The following is a 20,554-nucleotide window of genomic DNA, read 5'->3' as shown; positions in this document are numbered from 1 at the left end:
TCGACAAATTGTTTAGCATTATCTTCCCTTCTTTCTTATTAGGGCCTACTGATCAATTAGTCATTGGGTCAAGGTGCAGTGGCATCTCTTAGATGTAGCCTACATATGCAGGAGTGGATATGGGCCTAATTAACACCTGTCATAGGCTGTAGTATCCTCTGCTATATCCACCCTACCACCGCAATAACACACAGTAATACACAGTAGTGCTGCTCATTTTTGCCATTGGTCCTATTATAGGTCATGTAAATTCAATATATACACCTATGTGATTTTAACACAAGGTAGCACCACATTGTATGTAAACATGCCCCATCAAAATTTTAATTGGCAGTTGATGAAACACCTGAGTTATTGCTCTCATCTCCCTTTTTTTTTTTAATCTCCCTTTCCCCACACAAACACACACTTCATCAACCCATCGCTCTGTGGGATTAGAGGGAGTGGTTCAATATTGCGCCAGCTTCCGCCAGCAACCAAAGGGTTAAGCCGTCGAGTCTGTTGGTGAACGCACCATCCAACAGTGCTGTGTCGCTAAGGGAAGACTGGCTTCTTGTGGAGAAGCAACAGATCTCCCAGCTGGAAAACAAGCCCACATCTGTCTTCACCGGGCAGGACCCTCGAGGAATACCTCTTTACCTCAGGCGTCGTGGTCTTAGAGAGGAGAGGAGAAAAAGTTGTCAGGCATTAGTTGTGGATTTTGGCATCGTTGATTTTGGTGAAGATTTTGGGGGGACAGCGGTGAGGAGTGAGGAATGACCGCTACCTTCAGCTGAGTGCTGTCAGTATCTTTTCTGTACATTGACAACAGCCTTTGTGTTCATGAGAGGGGAAAAAGTTTAGGCCTAACATCTGGAAGAAGCATTAAGCCAACAGTAGATTCGCTGTTTTGTTGCGGCACCAGACTGAGTTCTGTAACAGGTGGTTTTACGAGCGCGTCTCTCTTTGGACCATTTGGGTGTTGTTTTGGATAAATAAGACATGCAGACTATGAGAAGGACTTTGGCATAAAATGACGGCGCACTTAGCGTTCATTTTCTGATTTTTATTTTTATTTTTTTGTCCCGAGTGGAAGACAGTTTATAACGGAGGGGCGAGCAGCCGGAACGTCCCTGCTTCTCAATGATAAGCTCTGTGTGTGTTTCGTCTTACCGAGGGCGCAAGTCAGGCAACAAAGCTCCGTCTAAAACATGTCTGAAGGAAGAGATGACCAGAGGGGAAGACTCTGACAAAATTACCATCAACGTGGGCGGCACTCGACACGAGACCTACAAGAGCACCCTCAGGACCCTACCGGGGACCCGCCTGGCATGGTTGGCAGATCCGGACACGCAGGTCAGCTCCAACTCGGACGGCCCTGCGCCCCCGATCGCCCCCGAGTTTTTCTTCGACAGACACCCGGGCATCTTCGCCTACGTACTGAACTATTACCGGACTGGAAAGCTACACTGCCCGGCCGACGTCTGCGGGCCTCTCTTCGAGGAGGAGCTCGCGTATTGGGGGATTGATGAGACTGACGTGGAGCCGTGTTGCTGGATGACCTACCGGCAGCACCGGGACGCGGAGGAGGCCCTGGATATATTTGAACCGCCGGAGCCGGAGGACACCGACGACGAAAGAGAGATGCCCAGGAGGTTCGGTATCGAGGACTGTCCTAACAGGTCGAGGGGCTGCTGTGAAGTTTGGCAGCCGAAGGTTTGGGCCTTGTTCGACGACCCTTACTCGTCCAAAGCAGCGAGGGTGAGTCCTCCCAGGTGTTTTCTCTCCTCAGTGTGGGCAGATGTGACAGTTTGACCCCAAAACCTGAGAGTGTGTTTACACTGATTGGGTAAAAATGGCCACGTGTTGTCTTAATCAACAGGTGTCCTTCTCAAGCTTCAACCAATCAGGCTCCAATAGTTTCATTTTGTCAACATCTGAAAGTGTGTGTGTGCATATAAGTGTGCGTTTTTATATATATATATATATATATATATATATATATACATTTGAATATATATTTGTAATTATTATTTAAACCTTAATAAGAATTCTTTATCAGTTGTCTCCCCCCAACATCAACACTGCTCACATGAGCACTTCTTTGTGAACATTGAAACATATAAAACAGACACAGTCTATATCAGTCTGTATTTCTGTAGCAGAGAGTCAGCTTCTCTAAGTCTGTGTTTGGTGTGTGACACTTTTTTGCATTTCACAAATCAGTAGCTGCATTTTGTAGCCCTGGCAACAAACCTCAGTGTCACAGTGACAGTTACTTTAGTGCATGCTGCATTTCATGGAGTTTGTAACAATTCTGTTTTTTTTCCCCAGAGTTAAGTGCTTCCTTTACATGACTGTATCATTAACATTATTATTATTTGTATATCTATCTGGTTGTTTGGCATCAATCTGTCCCCCCCCCCCCACACACACACACACACACACACACACACAGCAGGTAAGGAATGTACATCAGAACACCCTAAAATGAGAAACACAGTGAATAGCCTCTTTGTAGCCTCTCTCTGCAATTATCATAACGTTAACGTTTCAAAGAAACTATTATGTAGCTCATTTGTTTCAGTTAGTTCTAGAGAAGCAGCCATTGCAGTGTCTTTGGGTGATTCTCATTTCCTATTTTTTATGGTCTGACCTGTTGATTCTGATGTGCTGTCTTAAATAACTAAGTGTAACTTCTCCTTTTAACGTTCATAAGAAAAGACAGTTGTTTTAAGCCTGCCCTACCTCTCTCTGTTCCTCCCTCACATGTGCTTGGTATCTCGGATAATCAGCATTTTTGTTTTTCATGAAATAAGCTTGAAACATAGTGTGTCGAAATTTCACCCACAATCTGTTTTCAGCAGTGGCATGAGGAGGGAGTTTGATTTAAAAAAAAAAAAGTGTGTGTGTGTGTGTGTGTGTGTGTGTGTGTGTGTGTGTGTGTGTGTGTGTGTGTGTGTGTGTGTGTGTGTGTGTGTGTGTGTGTGTGTGTGTGTGTGTGTGTGTGTGTGTGTGTGTGTGTGTGTGTGTGTGTGTGTGTGTGTGTGTGTGTGTGTGTGTGTGTGTGTGTGTCTCCACTGTTGAAATCGTGTGATTCCAGTCAACAGCCGCCAATCTGTGCATCTCGAGTTTGTTAGAATTGTAAAACAGTCATTTGGTCTCCTTTGATGGAGATGCAACAACTCAGAGATGACCCTTTTCTGTTTCACCATCACAGTGTCCTTGTACACAAAGTCAGCTCAGTAAAGAAATGGTCTTCCTGTTTTTTTTTTGAAGACCTTAACTTGTTTCCTCAAACCCTGACCTCTACCCTATCAAACACCCAAAACACAGAACTCAGTGTTTCCCCCTTGATAATCAGCAGTTTTTTTTTCATGAAATAAGCTTGAAACATAGTGTGTCGAAATTTCACCCACAATCTGTTTTCAGCAGTGGCATGAGGAGGGAGTTTGATTTAAAAAAAAAAAAAGTGTGTGTGTGTGTGTGTGTGTGTGTGTGTGTGTGTGTGTGTGTGTGTGTGTGTGTGTGTGTGTGTGTGTGTGTGTGTGTGTGTGTGTGTGTGTGTGTGTGTGTGTGTGTGTGTGTGTGTGTGTGTGTGTGTGTGTGTGTGTGTGTGTGTAACTCTCCACTGTTGAGATCTGCACAGAATTGGATATATTAGGGGACAGTTCGGTTCCATATAAAACAGTCATTGGTCTCCTTTGATGGAGATGCAACAACTCAGAGATGACCCTTTCCTGTTTCACCATCACAGTGTCCTTGTACACAAAGTCAGCTCAGTAAAGAAATGGTCTTCCTGTTTTTTTTTTGAAGACCTTAACTTGTTTCCTCAAACCCTGACCTCTACCCTATCAAACACCCGAAACACAGAACTCAGTGTTTCCCCTAGGTTTACAGCGTTGGGGGGGTGGGGACAAGCTGACACACAATCCACTATCCTATCCCTATAATAAAGGCACAAAAAGCCCAAAAATAAATCTTTAAAGAAAATTAAAAAAAAAAAAATAATAATAGTTTTTTTTTTACTTGACCTTTATGGCGTTACCATATAATGGTAGGGGAAACACTGGACCTAGACTATGCTGCTCAGTATGGGCTTTACTTCTGTCATTCAAAGTCAATGTGGTCTAATAGTTTCTCAGGACTAAAGTCACATACACAGCAGAGGAATATGACCCCCTTCATAATATCTATTTTCAGATTCTACATCTGTACACAGGATTTGTGATTTTCAGCATGAGAAGTGTTCTGGTTTCTGTCTGTAGTAAAATTGTATTCAGAGCTGTATTGACCAATTACGTATCAGCAGGCTTTGGTGTTTACAGGTGAAACGATCCGTGTGGACAACAATGAACAGGGGGACTCTAACCACAGCTCTGCTTGACGCTTGGTGGCAAAAGCCAATCAGCGTCAAGATTAGTAAATCACATTGAATTTTGCTTCTTTTCGGGCTCATACCACTGAAGTGATCCAGAGTGAAGCTGCTGTATATCTTTCATTCTTCAATTGACTCAGATGAAAAGATGAACGAGCGCTACTCCGGGATATTATGGACAAACAATAGACAACGTTTAATTCACTGACGTAAACGCCACACACAAAAGGAATTCCCACCTGGAAGTTTTTCAATGCTGACCTCTGAATCTGAATTACTGAGAAATTCCCATCTATTCACAACAGAGGCATATGTCGTCTCTCAGACGATGATAGACAAAGTTTGCCGAATGGTTCTGAGATTGCCTCCTTTGAAAAACTACAGCAGGAAAGCAAATGGATGTGGAGCATTGGGGAGGATCTGGAAAGGCACACTAAAAAGTACTGTCAGAATCAATAACTTCATCAAGACTTTAAGCACAGTTAGCCATGACCCTGTTTCCGTTCTGATTTATAAAATCAGTTAATTCTTGAAAACTAAAATGAGGAGAAAATCCAGTGTAGATTTATCTAAAAAACATTTTAAGCTTACTGTCACTCCATAATTTAATTCATAAACCATGAGAAATTGAATTATATTGCTTCTTAGACAGCCTTATGATTCCCCCATTCATGTAAAAAGCAACTTTTCTGTTTTCACTTAAATATATAATCTGAAATTGTACCAAAAACACTGAAATGGAGAGAATGCAGTTTTATTGGCAGAAACACTGAAGTGTTCCCACACATCCTGTTCAAGGTTTGCACTCAGCAGTCCTCAAATCACGAGTGTTTGGAAGGCAGCAGGAGAGTACAGCCATGTACTGGAACAGAGAGCAGTGGGACTAAGGTCTGTAGTCTTTAGACTCTTACAACCCAGACGATTTGCGAGTTATAGTGTTTTTCTTCAGATTTCTTATCATGTCATCAGCTGTTTGATATGAATTTATGACTTTAACAACTACAAACTCGTCTGAAAATACATGTTGTAAATCAAATGTCTATTTTCTCTTAGAACTTCTATAGTTTATCAGCAAGCATTTGGAAGAATGCTGTGCCTAATGGCTTAGCAACAAAAGCAGCCGAGTGCTCAGTAAACGTGGAAAGTGAATATCGAGTCGAGTGTCACTATAGCTGGAGCTGTCGGGCTAAGGGCCAGGAGCTTTCATCAGACAAAGAGAAAAACACATTCTGTCCAGAGAGAAAAGGCTGTTGCTCAATCTCATTTCTGTTCGCATGTTCGTTGAGTTGAATGGTCTATCCAGAGACTCTGAGAATAGTGATGTTATTGCATGCCATGCCAGTCACACTCGTATAGTGTTTATTTTAGCTTCTTGTGCAGGTGGCGTTAGCAGGCTGTCACTGAGTCACAGCTGCTGATGGTTTGGTGCCATCTGAAGATGACCGCGCCAGTTTATTGAGTCTCTCACCAATGAAGATATGTAAAAAATCATAATTTCTATGAAGAATAGCCATACGGATTTCTTAAAAGAATGTCACAATAACGCATTAGTTCAGGTATACGTTTTAACCCAGCCATAATGCTCACTTCCTGTTTGGCTGATTTATCTATGTATATTTACTTGTGTTTGTTCTGTGAGGATGCCGAGTGCATACTTAAGGAGTCACGTTACCTTCATGGCCTTTTGATTTCAAAAAGCCTCTCAGCGCAGCTCAGGTAATGTGATTCCTGAAAGCCTGAGGGAAGTTAATCTGTCCATCCTTACGGCCACATCCTCCCTGCTATCAACCCAGACTGGAGCTGCAGCTCTATGAAAGGTCTACACATGGCACCACTCAAAAATCAAAGACATTAGACATGAGATATAACATGTACCATTTTATACAGTAGTTGGACATGCATTTTTAATCAGCAGAACTTTCAGAGTAATGCACTATAGTTAATAGGATCTTTCCTGCCTGCACCTCGGCTTAATGATGCCAGCCTTTAGAAAGTGAATTGACTGTAGAGAGCAACTAAGTCAGCATATGATATACTGTAGGTCAAGGTGAATGGGTGGGTCAATCATGCACAGTACTTTAATCACAGATTGCAGATCTGAACTTTTGGTGCCTGAATCTTGCCTGAAAAGGACCATTTCACAACATCATCAACGAGTAAGGCTGGGAAATGGACGCACTTTGGTTGTGTTCCAAAACTTCTTAGTTGGGGTTCAGGAAAAGAGCAATTTTTGGCTCTCCTAACATACATTAGTCTGTAAAACTGATGGCAATCACATCAAGACCAACTATGATAATGTTAGCATGGCAAGATGCTTGACTAAAGCCGTTTTCACATATGCACTCCTGAAAATATCTACATCATTTCAGGAGGACCGCTTCAGATATTCTCCTGACCTGGAGACTATCCCTGTCAGACGGGAGGGGGGAATTACAATGTCAACAAAAGAGCGGAGAACAACATACTGGCCTACAGAAAACATAATACAGCCGTTTAATTACGTGCACTGAGATCGTAGCAGTCGCATGCATACACTCTATGCACTCACTCCAGTAACAGTACATAAACTCCCTCGTCACAATGGCTCGAGGTCAATATCCTGCAACGTTCTCACATCAGCTCACTCTGGCTTTATGCGGAAAACACAAGGGCTGTGGCAGGAGAAACTCCGGATGAAGTAATAAATGTGTGAAAATCGGCTGTCTGCGTTCACACTCAAAGCAAATATCAGAAGTTTTCTGCAAGTATAAGCCCTATAAGAGAGTGACCATCGAATGTAAGAAATGCATTGTACCTGTGAGTTATCAACATTCCAGCATTGTCACTATGAGCATAACATCACAAGTGTTTGAGTTAAGTAACTGTTAAAGTCAATATAAAATATTAAAAAGTTATTTTTAATCATTAGTTGTTTATAAATCATGACTTTGTCAGTCCAAAAAAAAAAATGCTGTTTGTCTTTAAACTTCTTTGGCTGTCCTGGCTGCATGTTGGTGCTCAACTTCTTCTGCATTAGCCTTCAATATTTTGGAAGTAAGTGCAAAAGAAAGGCAACAATATATTGGCTTTTTTTTAACAACACTGCCACATATTACGTACACACAGACACTTATCTTTTAAGGTACTGTGACTGTATAGTGAATTAAGTTGACTTATATATTAACGTGGAAAAGTGAAACTTGTTTACCCTTGATACATATTTTCTTAGGGAATCCTCTTTAATACGTGTTCTTCTGAAACGTTACAGAAAATTGTCTCCTCATCTTCATCGGGGGCCTCGTTTCTTCGTCTAATACAGAGGTGATGTAGAGAATAATAATTATTGATTTTAAAAATAACATAGTTTTTAATATCTTTCAATTAGTTCCTCTGCTCCTTGCTGAACATTAAACCCATTTCCACAAATTATATGTCTTGATGTGACACCCAGTTGATAAATAATAAAGGAGTCTTGAGCAGAACCTCATGTTCCTCCGGGCCTGTTTTTCACTGCACCGACACCTTTCCCTGCCACTGTGTGCATGAACACAGGGTTTACATTTTTTCACACATCATGAAAGCAGCATAAACTCGTTAAGTTGAATTTCATAACGCTGAATTAAGTGTGAAGGAGGGAAGTAATCCTGCCTGGTTATGTTGGCTGTTTGATCTACCCGCTTTCCAAGCTGTTTGCTGAAAATAGATCAGCTGTCTTACATCGAGATCAGAAAACACGTTTCAAAGTCTGCAAAGAGTTTGGCAGATATACGTAAATGAATAGAGTGTCTATTATTTGAAATGTTGGTATTCACACTGCAAATAAATGATAAGAAAACTAAATTTACTTTTTTTTTTACAAAGTAAAATTGAATCTCCATTTTTGACTTTCTGCATGTCAACAAACAAAAACACTGCTCTGCTGTTTTTTTGTACAGGTGCTTTGTTGACAACTCTGCCTTGTCAGTTGACACAGAGTACATCCATACTCATACTAAAAATAACAATTAGGGATGTCAAACGATTCAATTGTTTAAATTGCGATTAATCTCAAAATGTCACAACTTTATCTTGAATAATCACCTTTTTAATCATGTGCTTGAAATGTTATTATTTTGCATTTCAAAATAAAAGCGTTAGGCTTTTATTTTGAATTGATCATGACAGTCTCCTGTGGTTGACTGGGGTGGAACTTTTTTCTGCCATTTCTACTGTATCCATTAAAGGCAAGGTTCTCCCCCGTGGGCCTTCAAATGCCACGCCCCTCACACACATGCATGCAGAACGGAAAGAGGACCTCAGCACATCGTTTCCACCTTTTTATTTTTTTACTCTGTTACCTCAAGTCTCATTCAGCAATATTAAAACACCTTACTGAATGTAAAAAAAAATAAAATAAAAAAAAGGCAACAGGAAGAGTAACCATGGCATCACTTTTCAGTCCCTTTAAATCCCTCAGTTGTTGCCATGATTGAAACACTTTATAAATGTTTACTTTGGTTTGTCCTCTTGCTTTATCTAGACTCTTCCTAGTCTATCTCTTTCTGTTCTATCCCCGTTTAGCAGGGCGAACTGTTAGCCATGGCGGTGGCTATCTGAACTTTCTCTGCCATCATCTGGTAGGTAGACATGGAATACCAGCGGCCGCAAAGCGTTTGAGTGTGGGCTGGTGCACGGCAAGAGTAGATTGATACTGATACCTCACGGCAGTGAATGGTCAGAATTTATATAGGATAACAGCACCAGAAGTCTTTTTTTGTCCTTATTTCAGAGTACATGATTTATCGATTGCTGCCTGGGTGAAAAGACCGTTTTAACAGATATAAAAAATAGAGTATGCTGGATAAAATTACCCTTCCTATCATTAAATATAAAAAAGGGATAATTAATATCTTCTCTGCAGACACACTGATGAAGCATGGCCTACAGCCTGAGGAGTGGACATAAATCCTCCTCCATCCTCAGGTGGACAGACTCAGACATAAATCAATGTGACATGACTTCTAAGAAAACATGAGCACTGCGAGATCTCAGCTCCTGACTGCTTAGACAGCCTGTTGTTGTGGTTCTTGTGTGTTAGTAACACCGACTGATGCTGAACAGCTTGTTGTGATGATGGCCGTGATGGGACTTTCCAGCTGCTGCACACTGATGCACAGACTGCTGCCTGTTGTGCGTCCTGTCTCAGTGGATCCTGCCTCGGATTTCCCCAGCTGGGACAGGACGGCTGCTCCATCTAGGGTTCTCTGCTCTGTCTGCTGCTTACACCTCCCACTTACAAATGATAACTTCCACACACGCTAAGTTCTCAAAAATATCTTCGTCCGCATGCAAAAAACACAGCTGTCATAAACATGCCCAGTCAAAGTTGATGTCCTTGACATGCTAAAATCCTCATGGTGATACTTGCTTGTTCTTCAGCAGCCTTAAGGGGCAAACTAGCAACACCTCAAACACTGCGACTGTGTTTAAAGTTTCCTCTACCAACTTGTAAACAATGATATTATGATCTTTCTTTGTGTCAGACCTCAAATAAACAACACAGACACATTTAAATGCTGCAAGAAGAATTACACCAACCACAGACTTACAGACATGGGCACATTCAAGAAACAAACAGAGAGGCAAATGCTTTTTAAAAAACTGTCATAAATACATGCATGCATGTGTGAGGCCAGGCTGTGTCATGTTTTTCTAAGGCTTTGGTGCAAAATGTCATAATGTGTGCCAAGACCTTTTGCAGCATCCCTGCAGAGGGGTTCCTGCTGTAGAAACCAGCTTTGTTTAGTGTTGGGATAAACCATTTGGTATTTGAATAAACTGAACGCTGTATTCAGTTAGTGTTTGCTGATTGGTCGTACTAAGGCTCAGTGCAGGAGCGCTTTCTGTGTACCATTCATAACGCAAGCCTCCACCACTCCAAGAGGAAAGCACAAAATACTATGTTTCTGGAATTTACTAAATGTTTGTGCACTTGTTTTATTTCAGCAGATCATGGGTGTTTTTTATGTATTTTACTGTCCTGAGCAATGTTTCTACTGCTTTTGTGAGTTCCAACCCAGGGTGACTTTTTTTTATCTTAGATACAATCACAACTGACACACATCCTTTATGGTTTCCCACTCAGCGGCAGGAAATGAATTTTTGCTAAGCCTGAAGAAGTTACATTTTCATTTACCAGCTTCTTTTAAAGGTGTTTCTCTGAAACATTTACAACACACAGATGACTTTTGTTCCTCTGCTGACTTTTTAAATATTTTAATTGACACCCGTGCATGGACGCCCACACACAAACACGCATACACACACACACACACACACACACACACACACACACACACACACACACACACACACACACACACACACACACACACACACACACACACACACACACACACACACACACACACTGAGCACATCCTGGTGCAGATTTGAAGCTTTATGAGCCTCTGTCCTCGAGGCTCAGTGCTGGTTTTCTCCTGGGATCCAAGCTGTGAGTACATCAGGGCTCTGCAGGAACACAGCCAGAGAAGGTCGTCATGGTAGGGAGAGCTGCACTCTGGATGCACTACTTACAAACTTTTTTTTCTATTTGTGAGCAGTATCTGCAGTTTGTTCATCCCGCATTGAATTAGAGTCCCTGATGGCCATTAAATGCTTTATTTATTTTTCCTAATCAGAGACACAAATGCTATGAAAGCGAGTGATATGTGAGAGGCCCTGAGGGAGAGAGCAGTGAAGTGCATGTAAGGCACTTATTTATCCAGCTGCAGGATTAGAAAGGTTGGAGAGGCATTGCAGTTTGTCAAGGCTTAAATAAACAATAAAGACGGAGTCTGAATGAGCACAAACACAGACCACAGCTATTGTGCTGGATCAGATGAATGCCACTCAATTTACATAACATACATCATAACAGTGGGTACTATCAGCTGCCATGCTGTGGCTCAGTTGGTAGAGTTAGTTCTACCATCAGCTATAACCTCTGATGCGTCCTTGGGCAAGACGCTTAACCCCAAGTTGCTCCTGTTGCTTCGACAGCAGCGTATGAATGTGTATTCCAGGACTTCCCCTCTATGTGATTTGATTCTGGATAGAAAAGACACATGTTACCAGTTTAACCAAGAACTTCATTTGCACCACCAATATAAATCACAAGACTTTTTTCCTGATGACTATTTGAAACACAATTCACACACTTGGCTCCATGCTGATTTTCGTAAAGTCAGTCCACCGAATTACAAAACGCACCATGTGAGTGCCCCCTGCTGTCTGTGGCTGGCAGTGCATGTTAATGGACTAACGATGACACTCAGCATGATTCCATTTGTGTTCTTGAGAGTTCATGGTTTGAACATAGTCTGTTTTCTCTGAGAGCTGTCCTGTGGATAAAGTGCTTTAAAAAAAAAAAAAAAAAAACATCTTCACTTATTAAGATTCAAACTAGAACTTGCATTCCTAATAGTTTCTGCACACAGTCATAATATTGAAATATGCTAACTCTTATTATCTTCTTATTTGCTAAAGCTTTGCATTTTTTTTGCATGCAAAACTTACTTCACATATAATGATCTTTTTTTTCCAGTAGAGTTTCTAGTTTCCGTCCTATCAATCAGTTGTGCCTGATTTGAGTGTTCTCATATGAGTGTGCCCATTGTTTTTGTTTCTGCTAAATATCAATGATCTCATCTCTCCTTCTCCCCCAGAAATGAATCTCTAGAAAGTTGCTGCTTAGCAGACTTGATTTGCACATCCATGTATTTTCCTTAGTGATCCTATAAAGTTTATAGATCAAAAGAAGTCCTACAATAAAGGGCATAGATGGAGAAATTGTTTCTGTAGGCAAAAGTTACGCAGGCAGAGGTTTTAATTATAAACACACGATAAACACAGTATTTGTAGCTTGCTAATTTATTGATTGACAAATTGTGTTCATGTGTCAATTTCTTTTTCTGTCTCATTCAGGGAGTGGCATTAGCCTCTCTGTTTTTCATTCTGGTGTCCATCACCACCTTCTGCCTGGAGACCCATGAAGCATTCAATGAAATAAGGAACCAGTCCAACATAGTGATCGTGGGTAATGATACATACATAAATTCGATATATGAGGTAGTGACCAAGCCCATCCTAACCCTGGTGGAGGGAATCTGTGTGATCTGGTTCACTTTTGAGTTCCTGATGCGGATCATCAGCTGCCCAGACAAAGTGGTCTTCATCAAGAACACGCTCAACATCATTGACTTTGTGGCCATTCTGCCATTTTACCTGGAGATGGGTCTGCGCGGTCTGTCATCCAAAGCTGCCAGTGACGCGCTGGGCTTTCTGCGTGTGGTGCGATTTGTTCGAATCCTCCGGATCTTCAAGCTGACGCGGCACTTTGTCGGCTTACGTGTGCTGGGCCACACACTGAGGGCCAGTGTCAATGAGTTCCTCCTCCTCATCATCTTCTTGGCATTGGGTGTTCTAATCTTCGCCACCATGATCTACTACGCTGAGCGCATCGGAGCCGACCCAAACGACCCCACAGCCTCCAAACACACACACTTCAAGAACATCCCCATCAGCTTCTGGTGGGCTGTGGTCACCATGACCACACTGGGCTACGGGGACATGTACCCAAAGACGTGGCTGGGCATGATGGTGGGGGCTCTGTGCGCTCTGGCCGGGGTGCTGACCATCGCCATGCCAGTCCCTGTCATCGTCAATAATTTTGGGATGTATTACTCTCTGGCCATGGCCAAACAGAAGCTGCCCAAGAAGAAGAAGAAGCATAACCTGAACACAGACGCTCCAACCGACACGGCCTCATTTGGGAAGTCAGAAACAAACTCCCACAGAGACAGCACTCAGAGTGACACGTGTCCGCTGGCTGCTGAAGAGAGCGTCAGCAGGAACCGTTCAGGTCAGTCTGCAAAGCAATATTAAAGGGTCGAGTCTATTTGCCTAATTAAACTCTCTGAATTTCTGAAACCAATCTTATACCAAAAAGAGATGATCCTCGGGGTAGATTGTTGAAAAATGCGCTTTCATTTAAACAATAATTTCTCCTTACAGAAATAGAGCCCTATAAATCCACAGACCTGATTGTGCACACCTTAAATCCCTTTGAATCTGTTCTATAAATCCTGAGTAAAAGAAGTCAATGTAATCAACAGAAATTACATTTCATGTAACTTAATTGTATTCAGGCAGAAATCTAAGGCATTTGTAAGATTTCCGCCTTTTTTTTTCTTCGAAGATTTGTCTGAACTTACCCTTCAATGACTAATGTTACATTTACCAAAATTATATATATTTTTTGGAAATACTATTTAAATGAACCCATTGACTTAAGCTGGGTAAAGTGGTAACATAAACAACCTCTGTACTTTTATTGTTTTTGAGGCTTTTTGCCTGACAGATGATGCAGGCTTAGTCATAACAACAGGAACACACCAGGATTAAATTACTGAATAACATATTCAATTGAATTTCATTAAGAGAAGTACAGATTTTATGCCATATTCCTCTTCTCTTGTCTAGGTCCTCGGGGCAGTCTCAATAAAAGCTTTGGCATTTACGTTGCTGTGTGTTTTTGTCTTCCTGACAGACTCCAAACAGAACGGAGATGCTAATGTGGCTGTTTCAGAGGAGGAAGGCTGCAGTCTGACCCAGCCTCTGTCTCCCAGTGAAAGGTGGTCCCTGCGCTGTTCCCGAGGCAGAGACAAGACGACGAAAGAGGCCACCTGCTTCCTCTTAACCTCTGGAGACCCCAACATCCATACTGGTAAGTTACTTCTATATGAGCACCTTTGCATTGCACTCTCTTAAGCATACTGCCTGTGTTTTAGATGTTCACTGTACGGTACTTTACAGCTGTTCAGTTCTTTTTTTTTTTTTAGGTATCTGTCACATATTTCTGTTTCCAATACCAATGTTGTTCTTTAAGTCAAGAACAACTCTTAGCCATACAGTTGATGGACCTAGTTCTTGAAAGTAAGCACCCATGTACTTAAGGGGATGGATGGACACTAAAATCTCTCCTATGTCTGTTAGCTAAATACAAATCTATAACCATTACACAGTTAGCCCAGTCTAGACTTGAAGCAGGGAGAAAAAGCTAACCTGGCTCTGTCGTCATAAGATTAAAAATAATGTACCAGCTCCCCAGAAATGTAATTACAAACAGATTAGATCTTGCTCTTTAATTAATGTTATAATTAACAATTTTCAGGCATAGCCATTTCAAGACTATGCCGAACAGTCGGCCTTAGAGGTGTTAGCAGGAATATCGAGTTATTTTAACTCAGCCAGTTTCTTACACTTAAAAAGCCTGTTAGAGCAGGCCTAGAACACACTTTTCCTTGAACTCAGGTTTTTTTTTTTTTTTTTCATTTTTTGGCTCCATGTCTCTGTGTTGAGGTTCTCACCCTGATTGCAGTTGTAGCTTTTGTAGACTTTGGAAGCTTCTGTGCATAGCTCAGACCTCAAAGTAATATTTTTTTATATTTTAGACAAGATGAACCTGCCAAACAAACCTCACATGAACTATGGACTCGATTTCAGGGTTTCAGCTGTTTTCAGTTCAAAACAGTCTCCAGCCAGGCAGCAGCCATTGGTGTAATTACATTCAAAAGAACATTGTTGATAGATGGATAACAAACTGAGAGAAAGTCATGTGATTGTTACCAGAAGTGAGGTAAGACATTATGATTGTGGCCTTGGGGTTGTGAGGAAAGAGCATTTCCTGTGTCCAAGGTAAATGATGTTGTTTGTTTAAGAGATGATCATTAAAGTTTTGTGATGAGAGAGATATATTTTGGGCCTAAAGATATTCGGCATTGTTTGTTTCACTTATGAAGTCCATCTACAGCATCTGAGTGGAGCCAAACGAACCATGAAAGCTGATGTGGATTTGTTTTACAGTTTCAGAGAAAGACTACACTGACCATTTTTTATTTAAAAAAAGGAAAATTGTTAGTTATCTTAAGGATAATGTCCATGAGAAGCAAGTACGTCTATGTATCAGTTGAATTAGAAATGCTGTTTATCTCTTTTTGAGTGAGTTAATAGAAAAACACTTCTCTGTCTCTCGATCATTTTTCTTGCCGCTTCCAACTGACTAAAGTCAATTTTAGTGATTGTTCCCGGGAGAGATCAAAAGGAAATCAATGGAAGAGCTTGGTAGTACTAATTGCATCATCTATCTGTCTATGTGTTCTCAGTGTGGAAGCTTTTCTTCAATAATTGCCTTCACACAGCTAGGTTAGAGTTAGTAGTAGCACAAGATACCAAGCAGCCTGTTGTGTTAACATTTCATTTTGTTCAAGTTGTTTTATTGACATCCAGATTGCTTTGATATAACCCTGAATAGTTCAGTGATCACACCACCTATATTCTGTCATTTTGACTCTTTTAAGGAGTTGCCTGAGAAAGGAAACATTGGTACGATAGACAATGCTCCTTTAATTGTCTTTGTTGATATCCACAGTCATCTCTCTGCTCGGATGGCGGTTATGTCTTATATCCTGAGCTTCCCAAAGAACCCAGACTCAACTTGTAAGAAGGGCTCTGAATTTGGCAGTTGTTGATTAATTCGTGATATCCTTAACGCTCATTCCATCCACTCGACACCCTGACTCTCATCTTCAGACAACCAAACAACACTGAAAGTTTTCCTCTAAAAATGTACTTTACCAAGATGTGTTTCTCTACACATACCCCACCTTTTTTGACAGGCCATTACCAATTACCTCAGAGCCTCCATCCATCCCTGAACATGTAGTGTTTACGTCCAGTGTGGGTTGATTGCGTGTTGTCAATCAGATATGAAAAAAATAACCCACATAACCTCAGTTTTATCTGTCAGATAACTGAGAAAACAGGATGTTTGTGGAAACGCAATGATGACCAGGGGAGAAAATCATCTTTAGATATATTTTGCTGCCTCCCACTCACAGCAGAGAAACATGATGCATAGAAATTGTCCATTTTCACACTGATTTCTCTAATTATACACCAAATTATGTTGTCGGCTCATGGAACCACAGAGCGAGCTTTCATTTAATCGCAGACAAACAAAAACAACAGGAAGCAAAGCAAAACCAGAACACCTCAAAACTAATCTTAGAGGGAGGAGAGGGGGGGTTTAATTCAATCCTGAGCTGTGTGTCTGGTGAGAATGTTGATAATGACATCCCAGTCTATTACAGGGGAATATCACACATGTAGGACACATTACCTGCAAAAAAGGTTCAAGTGGACCTTCACTGGTTCCCAACTGTGTTAAAACTGTTGAAGCAGCAGAGTTAAAAAAAAAAAAAAAAAAAATCTCTTTGTTTTTTGACCAGAATGCATAGGCTGCTTTCCTGGTCGCTGTTTAGAAAGCTCTGCCCATAGAGGATTGAGGTTAGGTTAATTCCAGGGTTGCAGGATGTACTGTATGTATCATATTTCACCAGAGCGGTATGGCAGGAAGCAAAGAAACAGACAGACAGATGCAGCATGGTCTGAAGATGCTCTGATGGTTAGACGTGATGGGAAATATTAGTAAAAGTCATCATAAGGAGTCGGTAACAGTGTGAGTATTTACCGTCACAATATAGACCTACAAAAACAAATGTGTGCAGGGTTTAAAGCACATCATCTCAGCAGTGTGACTAGCAGTAGCTCACTTTCTCACCATAAGTCAATAATGGTGAAGCCATTCATCAAAGTGCAGCTAAGAGGACGCAGGAGGTGGAAATACAGACAGGCAAAGCAAAAGGCTTCTAAACTATCCTTTATTTCCCCAAGTGACTTCCCTGGCTCATCAACACTAATAGGTTTCCATTAACAACCTGGGTGGTCCAAGCCTCCAGAAGGTCACATGTGTATTACAACTCTGTCTGTAGAGTCCAGTGAAAAAATTACTTGAATACCTTCTGAACAAATATCTTAAAATATCTTAATGACAATTTTCATTATTGCTGTGTTTCCTTTTTTTTTTAAAGCAAAAAGGTAAGAGGATCAGCAGTTTAGTTTAAAGGGGACATATTATGAAAAATCTACTTTTACAGTGTTCTTGAACATATATTTGGGTAACCTGAATGTCTACCGACCCACAAAATGTGAAATAAACCAATCCAGTCCTTTGTTTGTCGTCTGCATGAGTCTTACAACGCAGAGAAAAATGCTCCGTTTCAAATTTGCTCAAATTTGCACCCCTGGTATCTCCACCCATTGACTCCACCCCCAGCCTAAAGCAAAACTTTTGCACAGGTCCGCCATTTTTATTCTTTCTACAGAGGATTGATGTCTACCAGGAAAACTCGGGGGGGGCTCATTGCATTTAAAGAGACACACACACCAAAACGAAGCGTTCTGAGAGAGCTGGTTTATGCAGGGTCACAAACCTCCTCTGGTGCTTGATTCATGTTATATTTTGACCAGAGCCCAGCACAGATGTTTCATTTAGACTACAATGGACTCTTTTAAAAGGTGGAAAAGGGGGATAATATGTTATCTTTAACATGACAGCCCAGCACAGATATTTGGGTTTTGAGGTATAGTTTTTTATAAAAGAGAAAATTCTAGTGGTGGATATTCATGACAAATTTGTGACATTTTATAAATCAAACAACTGATTTGTTGACAGATAACTGCATTTAATGAATGGAGTATGTTGGGTTCATGTTCAGAAGAGGGTCACTTTATTTTTAGCAGATTTATTTACACCACATAAAAAACTGTATTACTCTGGGTCTGTTTTCTCAGTCTTGTGTGTTTGTTCAAAGCCACTCTGTTTCAATGTATTTCTGTCCTTTTGTGTCTCCTCACAGAGAGCTGTAATGACCTCCTCGCTGCCACTGGAAACTACGCTCAGCCTGAGGTCACCACTCTGACCTGACGCTGAGCGGCTGTGAAAAGGATAAAGATCATGAACTGTCTGTGGAGTATGCTGTGCAGATATTCAACTCGGATTCCTGCTTCCTTTGATTGTTTCAATGAACTGCAGACTGGATTCCTTTCATTTTGGGACTTTTTAATTTTTTTTGTAAAACATCCACCCCGTGTTACAAAGCCACTTGCATATCAGACTTGCCATGTTAAAGTCATTCAAATGTTACATCTGCATGTGTTGCATGAGCTAGCATTGTATGAACCAAAGACTGGCTCCATTTATAGGCTTCAAATAGAGTGACAATGTCATTGTTTGTCTCGCAGCACTTACATCATATTAATTAATTCATTGTGTTGTTGGCATTTTTTTACATCTCAGATTTCTATTTCCTTTTTTTGTTTTTTGCCAGACTTCTTCTCACTTTTCTGAGGTGGGCGGGGCCTAGATCAGTCATAAGCAACATTTTCAGTCAGAATCTTTAGACAGTTACTTGGTTGTTTTGTCACTGGATCTGATTAAACCACACTCACGCAGTCCTTATAAACTTTGTCTTTACCTTGTAATTCTAAATCATAACTACTTAGTAGATATTGGCCTATTTTGACTTGTGTGAATTCATTGTTTTAAGGGAAGATGAATCATTAGGGGTAAAAAAAATAATAATCTGCTAATGAGAGTAGCATTAACATGATGTTAAACAGTTTGAGCACATAGTTTGCTTTGTTGTCGTACATCCATGAATGTTACTGCTGAGTGAAAGCACTCACACATTGTGAATATGGGTTTGTACAGTCAAACTGTAAACTAGGATTAGATGAAAACTTGAAATCATTGTTCTGTCTTCATCCAAACACATTTCAGAGTTCTTTATTGATCACTCACTCTCTTGACTTCTGTCGTGCCTCTGACCCCATGGTCAGTAACTCCTTGTACAATAAGCGAGCTCATCAAAGGAAGAGAAAATCAATGCAGTGGTATTGTTTTTTTTACATTAGCTGCATACAACTGATGCATCCATGCTGGTTGAGTCGGGACCAAATGCACACTTTATTAGATTATATAGAAGGTTTTCAGTACCATTGATAGTAAAAAAAGTGCAGTGCACTGCCATCAGTTCCTCTTGTGCCTCATGTTGAATAATGGAGCTCAAATGTGTGCAGTAATGTCGTTAAATTTATTTCACAACACTTCTGGTGGTGTCGGTTCTGTAGGAACCCTGCTACATGTTTCCATGGGGAGAGAAGCAGTGGGAGTGTGGTTTATGTGACTTCTTATATATTCCTCATGGTCTACCATAGCGGCCTTATGTTTAATAAACAAAGGGAAAGCTCATTTCATTGTCATTAGACCGCAACTCCATTTCTACGCTGACCCCGAGGTCATGTAGTCATGTATAAGCACAGTTGTACGTATGTAGCACAGTAGGATTTTCTTGATTATAATGACATTCACTTTTCTTCTCCTCTGTATAACACATTTTATGCATCATGAAGTAGCTGTTTACCAATAAAGACAATGAATTATTTTGATAATCCACCTTATTAACCTCATGATCTCTTCTCTGTTTGTATATAGTTGAATGTGATGGAGAATCAATCATCACATGGGAGTCATATCTACACATTATGGATTGTATAGGTGACTGTGATGGACTCAAGTGTGGTCTAACTGTCATGTGTGATGTATCATAAAGGCATGTATTTCTATCCAGAAAGAGAATTAAAATACATTTCCCCCTTGTGATCAAGATAAATCTGGTCCTTTGCGTTCTGTTTTTTTTCTTTCACAGCTATAGAATCTCTGTTCTCCCATTAACACAACACTTTGCTGCTGCGGTTATATCACCTTACTGTACTGACTCTGTGCTGCTATTTATAATGGTGACATAAGTGCAGTCTGCTGGTTGATCTTGTCGTTGCCTAAAGTGGTGGAATGGCAGTCACAGCCTCCTGCTCTGCTGTGCCTCCATGATTATGTACTGAAGGTGTAGATGGCATACAGAACACATCTCCATGGTGATTGAGGATGACGGGCAACACTAATTACTGCGCGGCTGCACCATACCCACCACCACCACCTCTCTCTGTCTTTCACGCGGAAAAGAAATGCCACTCTCTCACAGAGACGCACACACCTCAAGCTCAGTGCGATCATCATTACTGTCTGTGCCCATGAGGAATGTTTGATGTTTAGGGACGTATTGTTCACTGCACTGTGGAGATGTCTGGGGGGAGGGGGTGTAAAGTGTCACAGGTGAGTGTAAATCATCAAGGCTGCATGCATATGAAAGCAGACACCATGAGTTCATGCAAAAGCAAACAGTCTTTTCACTAAAACTGCCTTTGGGCAGATTGCTC

The 20,554-nt window shown here is 41.0% G+C and overlaps 1 protein-coding gene across 1 annotated transcript; it reads left to right on the top strand.

Annotated features, from left to right (window-relative positions):
* The first annotated feature begins 649 nt into the window (after nucleotides 1-649).
* Nucleotides 650-19,950, top strand: kcnc4 (potassium voltage-gated channel, Shaw-related subfamily, member 4). Its single transcript, XM_020632214.3, has 4 exons — nucleotides 650-1,740; nucleotides 12,302-13,238; nucleotides 13,926-14,102; nucleotides 18,136-19,950. Exons 1-4 carry the CDS (start codon nucleotides 1,123-1,125, stop codon nucleotides 18,201-18,203), a joined length of 1,800 nt encoding a protein of 599 aa, XP_020487870.2. The 5' UTR covers nucleotides 650-1,122; the 3' UTR covers nucleotides 18,204-19,950.
* Nucleotides 19,951-20,554: the final 604 nt, after the last annotated feature.

Source organism: Labrus bergylta, chromosome 12 (genome assembly GCF_963930695.1).
Source record: "Labrus bergylta chromosome 12, fLabBer1.1, whole genome shotgun sequence".
NCBI classification, from domain to species: Eukaryota; Metazoa; Chordata; class Actinopteri; order Labriformes; family Labridae; genus Labrus; species Labrus bergylta.
This window is presented reverse-complemented; position numbering and strand designations above follow the sequence as displayed.

What these genes read in the sequence shown, in the direction of transcription:
- kcnc4 (XM_020632214.3), top strand. Translation starts at nt 1,123, where the DNA reads ATGATAAGCTCTGTGTGTGTTTCGTCTTACCGAGGGCGCAAGTCAGGC. An exon ending in ACTCGTCCAAAGCAGCGAGG is followed by an intron (nt 1,741 to 12,301) that starts GTGAGTCCTCCC and finishes TGTCTCATTCAG; the next exon opens with GGAGTGGCATTAGCCTCTCT. An exon ending in CGTCAGCAGGAACCGTTCAG is followed by an intron (nt 13,239 to 13,925) that starts GTCAGTCTGCAA and finishes TCTTCCTGACAG; the next exon opens with ACTCCAAACAGAACGGAGAT.